The sequence below is a fragment of the Scylla paramamosain genome, chromosome 7, assembly GCF_035594125.1.
Source record: "Scylla paramamosain isolate STU-SP2022 chromosome 7, ASM3559412v1, whole genome shotgun sequence".
NCBI classification, from domain to species: domain Eukaryota; kingdom Metazoa; phylum Arthropoda; class Malacostraca; order Decapoda; family Portunidae; genus Scylla; species Scylla paramamosain.
The window spans coordinates 31,813,116-31,820,615 of NC_087157.1; the positions used below are offsets into that span (position 1 = coordinate 31,813,116).

General features: G+C 45.2%; 1 protein-coding gene and 1 long non-coding RNA gene across 2 annotated transcripts in view; one reads left to right on the forward strand and one right to left on the reverse strand.

The window, feature by feature from the left end:
- The window catches only part of LOC135102369 (uncharacterized), a 165,071-nt gene that overhangs the window by 48,629 nt on the left and 108,942 nt on the right, over positions 1–7,500 (forward strand). The gene's annotated exons all lie outside the window — the stretch shown is intronic.
- The window catches only part of LOC135102366 (metabotropic glutamate receptor 8-like), a 172,906-nt gene that overhangs the window by 12,316 nt on the left and 153,090 nt on the right, over positions 1–7,500 (reverse strand). Inside the window, 2 exon segments of the mRNA XM_064007497.1 lie at positions 2,206–2,534; positions 3,529–3,704. Coding sequence (XP_063863567.1) covers positions 2,206–2,534; positions 3,529–3,704 — 505 coding nt within the window.

The window sequence follows — 7,500 nt, forward strand, 5'->3', positions numbered from 1 at the left end:
TATATATATATATATATAAAATGCATGTTATATTACTCCTTTTATTTTTTATCTTTGCGGGGTAAGTTTCAAAGGTTACGATATTTAGAGAAGCTTTAGAGGAAATAAATTTGGTAAGTTGCAGTTTCGTGTGGAGTAACGCTAGGCACACACAAGCCCTGCCAGCCACAGGTGTGGTGTGACGCACCTTGCTGGTCAACACTTGTACACGCACTTGCATCGTTAATTAATGGGAAGTAATTGCTGATAATGTGACGTCGTGGTATGCGTTGGAATTCAAATTAGATGGGAAACGGAGGAAATATACTGGAGATGAAACTCAAAATAAAATAAAAATTACCGACACCACCATCATTACTGCCACCGCCACCTTCACCACCACCACCACCACCACCCCCACCACCACCACCACCACCGCCACCACCAATGCCGCAGCAAGACCAAATTGAACATCAGATGGTCGAATAATTTTCAGTTTTAAAATACTGTTGATGCCTTTACGTAGCAAGGAATGATGGCGATACACTTTTGGTGGGCGCGACACTCTTGAAGCTCCATAATACCGTTGTGGTGGCTGGCCTTCTCTCTTCACATTTACTTACTTTTCTCTGTGAAATGTTAAAGTGTCGTACGCTTCCCTGCTTCTTCATCGTGTTACTTCTTACCTGTAGTTTTCATCAAATAAATAGATCAAAATTAAAGGAAAAGACGATACATTACACTTTTCCTCCATGTTTCCTTCTGCACGCCTTTCCATAACAGTGTTGTACGTGATGTTGTTTTCTTAATGGTGTCCCTTCCCACCTACACTTTTCCAAAACAAATAAAGACGAAGGAAGAAGACCTTACAATACACTTTTTTTCCCGTTTCTTTAACCAAGCCTCTCCATTTTCTGAGCAGCAAATTTCCTCCGTCAACATAAGGTTCAGAGGGCGACGCTCGAGCCCCACCACTCCTCTCTCCTGACGTGGTTGAAAATTACTTAAAATTTCTGAATTCCTCGTGTAAACCTGTCTCGCTGCCACCCTGTTGTTTTTAGGTGATTACTCAGGTGTGGAGCGCAGGTGTGTGGGCCAGGGAGGGGGAGGGGGAGGAGGAGGAGGAGAAGGAGGAGGAAGAGGAGAAGAATCACCAGGACAAGAAACAAAACAAGTGGAAAAAGAAGGAAAAGGAGGAGCAAGAGGAGCAAGACGAGAAGGAGGAGGAGGAGGATAACTGGAAGAAGCAGGAAATGAAGAAGAAGCAGAACGAAGAGGCGGCGGAACTATAAGAAGAAGAAGACGAAGAGGAAGAGGAGAAGAGCGAAGACAAGGACAAAGAGCAAAATAAAATAGAGGAAATAACAACGAAAAAAATCAAACAAAAAAAAACTTCGAAATTACATCAAAACTAGAAACAAAAATGACAAACGACAAGAATGCGCAAGAGGAAAGGAAGAAAGAAAACGGAGCAACATAGTTAGAAAGGAGAAGGAGGAGGAGGAGGAGAAAAGAAGAAGCTGCTATAGGTTGCGTGCAAGTACTCATTAATAGAATTGAGGGAAAGGTTCCGTTGTGGTTTGAGGGAGAAGGCGAGGCGAGAACTGTGGTGTGTGGTGACTGGCAACCATTCGTGGCGAGGCGTAACAAGGAGGAGAGAAGCGACGGGAGAAGCGAGAGAATGGGGGATGGAGACTGGAAGGTGGAAAAATAAGAAAAGGACGGAGGAAACAGGTGGGGAGCCAGGTGCGTGATGGCGGGCAGGGTTTGGGGAAAGGGAAGGGTATGATAAATGTAGAACAAGAAAAGGCGTGGGGAAATATTGCCAGGGAAAAAAATGGTGACTATAATATTGGTAAAGGTGCGGCTATGGGGTGTGTTTGTGATTCGCCCTCTTGTGTTTAATGAGGTGGTTGGGGTTGTGGTGGTTGGGGTTGTGGTGGTGGTGGTTGTAATATAATATGTTTTCGTTGTTTTCTCGCTGTTTCTGGAATTCTTGCTAATATTCGTCCAAATACATTTTTAAAAACCATGTCATTAGGTACAGAAATTTAACGTTATCGTAACACAAAAATGACAATCGTAAAAGTAATATCAACAGCAGCAACAACAATAATAATAATAATAATAATAATAATAATAATAATAATAATAATAATAATAATAATAATAATAATAATGACAATAATAGTAACAACAACAACAACAACAACAACAACCACTTACCGGAACAAATGACAATTTGGGAGCGCGGCGAGGTGTACGAGGGACGCTTGATGGACTTGATGCCGCGGTTGAATATCCTGGAGATGCGGTTAGTCTTGGTGAAGATGGCCGAGTAGCAGATGCAGAGGCCCAGGCCGAGCCCTATCCGCAGCAGCGCGCAGGTGGGAGGGGAGGGGGGCGCCAGGATCACGAAAGTCATGAGATAGCAGAGTGCGATGCCTGACAGCAGGACGTAGCAAAGCTCTCGCCCGCTGGCCATGATGACAGGCGTCGTGTTGAACCGGATGAACGTCAGCGTGGTGAGCAGCGTGCACAGGAGACCCAGGGAGCTGCGTGCGTGAGAGAGAGAGAGAGAGAGAGAGAGAGAGAGAGAGAGAGAGAGAGAGAGAGAGAGAGAGAGAGAGAGAGAGAGAGAGAGAGAATATTTGTGAGGCTAGTTGCGTGGCGAACAGCATCGTGAGAAAGAGTCATAATCAAAGACGACAACAACAGGAACAACGGGACAAAATAACCTTACCCTCACACATACACACACACACACACACACACACACACACACACACACACAAAAGTTCCTGGAATAAAGGGGAAGTGGCTCCTTTACGAGGGAAAGATGAGGACCGTAAAGAAATGATGGGGGGAGGGAGGGAGGGAGCCACAGTAAGCAGACTGCGAGTACCAAGATGGCGGCAAGGAGGTCTCATCACAATCACAATAAGGAGGAGAAGAACCGAGACACGTGGCTGGAAATTGTAAGCAGGTGGTTGGAGAGGCGACGGTGGAGGAAAAGGAGAAAGGGGCTGAATTATAAAAAGAATTTCAGTCTTGTTATATAAGTAGCGAGGCTGGTGGGAAGGGCGAGGGACGAAAAATGGAAGGTGTGTTTGTTTTGAAGTGTGTACCTGCTCGTGGGAAATGATGGTGATGCTGTAGGGAGAAGTAGAAAAAATAAAGGTTTTAATTCTACATCTTGCCGGATTTCTGTTTGTGAGTACACGTAGCAAGATTTAATTGGTATGCTGTGTTGCGTTTGGTTAGCTTGAGTTAGGCTGACAGAAGGAGAGAAGCAGGTAGACTGTGATGAAGGTGATGTGACGCACTAGTGTCTTGTTGCAATCGATGGCCACTTCAGATCTCAGGGCGTGCAGTGCGCTCACACGGGATGGCTGCACACACTGATAAGAACGCATGCTCTGGCGCACACTGACATCAACACCAAGCCTCTCTCACACACACACACACACACACACACACACACACACACACACACACACAACGACAAACAACACACTCGCACCTCCCCCATAACAACAATTGCTTCACCTGAATACAAGCGGCACAATGGCCCACGAGGAGTCCCAGGTAATATATTCCGGGGTCAGTTTGTAGCAGGTGACCTTGTCCGCCGTCGGGGCCCAGCCGAGCGCGCAGGAACGGCAGGTGTCGTTGTAAATAATGGCGTGTTCAGGACAGGGCACGCAGGACCAGCAACACGAGTCCTGAGGGAGGAGAGAAAGTTATGAATGCGTGTGGGTTTGTGTATCTGTGTGTTTACGTGATGTTTGTCTACTATTTTAGGTGATGGTGGTAGTAGCAGCTGTATTAACATTGTGGAAACGAAAAGGTAAAGTAGAATAATAGCCAGAATATTGGAAAGGTAGGTTAAATGTTCACGACAAGGTAGTTAAGATAATGGAAATGGGAAGGTAAATAGAATATTGTGGAAGGAGAGGTAGATAAAGCAGTACGTAGGGAAAGGGAAAAAGTAATGGACAGGAAAGGTGGACAGATTAACGTGCAGAAGAGTTGCGGGATAGGAAAACAACAACAAAAAATAAAATAAAAATAACAACAACACCATCTAAAGACAAAGGTGTTATTTGATACTAAGAAAAAAACATAATTATAATGAAACAGTGACAATGGAAGTATTGAATGAGGAGGGGTAGTGGAAGATAGAAAAAAGGAGAAATAATAGTTTTTTTTTTCTTTTCTGAGACAAAGGGAGGCTTGCTTATGCCACCACCACCACCACAACCACTACCACCACCACCACCACCACCACAACCACCACTACCACCACTACCACCGTTAAGCACTACAACTACCATAACACAGCTTTGTAACGAGAATGTCACCTACATCAACACACACACACACACACACACACACACACACACACACACACACACACACACACACACACACACACAGTTTTTGTTATTCCTGTACAAAATATTGCGCTCTTCCAGAATTCACACAATTTGGTTTAAACTTCGATAAAACGACGTTACGACGCATTCCAGGCACCGCTTGTTTTATTACGTGACTTGAGTCGAGAACAAAGAGGACAAAAGAGGAAGAAGGGGAGGAGTAGAAGAATCGGAAATGAAAAAAAAAAGTAGAAGAGCCAGGAGGAGGAGGAGGAGGAGGAGGAGAAAGAAAAAAGAAGAAGAAGAAGAAGAAAGAGGAAGAGGAGGAAGAGCAGAACGAGGAAGAAGGTGTAGATAGAGGAGAGTAACAACAAAAAAAAAAATTAAAAACAACAGCATATGAATAAATAAAATAAACTCAGCTACAAAATATAATAAAGCTGAGCCATGTTGGGGCAGAAGGAGAACATCACACAGGAAATGACATCAAATTAGCACCAAGTAAAAAAAAAAAAAAAAAAAAAACGGGGGAAAAAAAAAGATTAGAAGATGCGACGAATGGATAGCAGGCGTCCCACATTTCCTTCCACTCCATTAACACGCCCTTCCTTTTTGTTCTTCTCCATTTACTCCCGCTTTCATTCCGTATATCACTCCTGCTTTCCTTCCTTTCTCCGTCCTTTCCCTTCACCTCCCTTCATGTCTTCCCTCCCAGTGGCTTCATTTCTTGCCTGCGCCTCTCTCCGGACTCTTCCTGAAGGCAACGATGCGATAAAATATAAAAGTAATAAGCAAACATGAGGTCGTTAGCTATTCATGATATTTGCGTGAGTCTACTCCCTCGCACTCTCTCCTCCTCCTTTTGTAGCGTGGGAATGAATAATGCAATTGCCGCTTTCATATATTTTTCCCCACCCTTTCAGATGCAAAATAAGTAACGCTGCAGATTCACAATTAGAAAAAACGTATAGAAATAGATGTTAGTCGAAAGCTTTTATTTTTGGTATGCAAATCCCACCCACCCCCCCATCTCTGAAACGCACCTGCTCTGGCCTCGGAATGAAAAGACACTTGCATTTTTTGACGTGATGACTTGGAAGTGAAGGGAAAAGTTGTCTTCATATCAAAGCGAGAGAGAGAGAGAGAGAGAGAGAGAGAGAGAGAGAGAGAGAGAGAGAGAGAGAGAGAGAGAGAGAGAGAGAGAGAGAGAGAGAGTGTTAATCCTCCACCCACCCACCTACCCACCCACACACACACACACACACACACACACACACACACACACACACACACACACACACACACACACACACACACACACACACACATACATTCTCCCTCTCCTTCTCCCATCCCTCCCTCCCTCGATCCCTCCCTCGATCCCTCCCTCACTATCTCTCTCTCTCTCTCTCTCTCTCTCTCTCTCTCTCTCTCTCTCTCTCTCTCTCTCTCTCTCTCTCTCTCTCTCTCTCTCTCTCTCTCTCTCTCGTTCCCTTAACTTCTGATCTTTCTATCAATTTCCAACGAGGCAGAGAAAAACCGGTGGTCTTCAGAGCCTCAAAAACTCAATTTCTCCACTTGTCAACAAGACACAAGGGGCGAGGCTGCCGACAAGTGGCCGGCCTTGTATTGCACCTCTCAGCACTCCGTTCCTCTTCTATTGAATATTTGTAGGCTGTGCGTCACTCACTAACTCATCCGGAAATTTTATTAATACGTCGTAACTTTTGCTTGACGTTGAGTGTTCCGTATCATCTCCGTCAGTCTGGCATGCAAAAGGTTTTTCACGCCAATCTATGAAGTCAGCGTAAATATTGTAGAGAAGCGCTCCATTCTCACCCACATGTAGTTTTATTCTATCTTTATTCTCTCACAGTTCGCCTCCCTTCCTCTATCTGTTTCTATTTTCAATTTGTTTTATTTTTATGGTTACTGCTCCTTTGATCTTGTTAACTGCTACCCCCAACTAACCATCCGGCGGCCCAGCAACCCTAGACTTTCTACTCGCCCTGACCTACATATTTCTTGTCCATCCTGACACTGCAGCCATTTATCCTTTTCCTTCCGTTAAACTCTTAAACGTTTCCTTACTCCGATTCTTTTATCCTCTCAAGACCGGGATTCGTTTGGAAACTAAATAAACTGCGCCTTCTTTAGAACTCCATCTTTTGGGGAGCTCATATAACTTTCACGTAAACACACACACACACACACACACACACACACACACACACACACACACACACACACACACACACACACACACACACACACACACACCATGACTTCGTTCAGACCTGAAAGACAAATTCAATAACCAGGTCGAAGGTAAAGGGTGACCCCCCCCCCTCAGCGAGGTGACGCTCCGCTCTGCTTCTGTGAGTTGACAGCACGTCGCTCCCTCCATCCCTCCCTCCATCTCTCCCTCCTTTCTTCCCTCCATCCCTCCCTTCTGCCTTCCATCCCTCCTTCCGTTCCTCCCTTCATCGTCTCTTTCTTCACCTTTTCCTTCCTCCCTCTCTCTCTTCTCTTATCTTTCGCCCCATCACCTTTCACCTGCTCGTTCTACACGTTCACAGTCTCTCTCTCTCTCTCTCTCTCTCTCTCTCTCTCTCTCTCTCTCTCTCTCTCTCTCTCTCTCTCTCTCTCTCTCTCTCTCTCTCTCTCTCTCTCTCTCTCTCTCTCTCTCTCTCTCTCTCTCTCTCTCTCTCTCAGCTTTATCACCTTTAACCCTCCTCTTCTTTCCTCATCACCTTTCTGTCCTCTCCTTCGCCGTCTCTTTCTTTCACACTTACGTACACTCACTGCCTCTACATCTGCTCTCATCTCCTTCCATCCACTCTTCCTCTCTTCTCACCCCATGAACTCCGTTACATTTCCTCTCTTTCTTCCCTCACTCTGCGTACCTCCTTCCATCTCTTTCCTTTCCCTTCCCTCGTGTACCCAACTGAAGCTCTAAGGGTCATTACTGGGACCTCTCACTCCCTCCTCTCATTCACTCATTCCCTCTCCCCTGCCAGCTCCCTCCCTACCCCGTGGTACTGAGAATCATCGTTCCTCAAGCTATTGTTTACAGCTGGGAATTGATGTAACTTTTAAAAACTTTGGAATTTGTGCTCCGGGCAGATGCAGGCTTGACAAA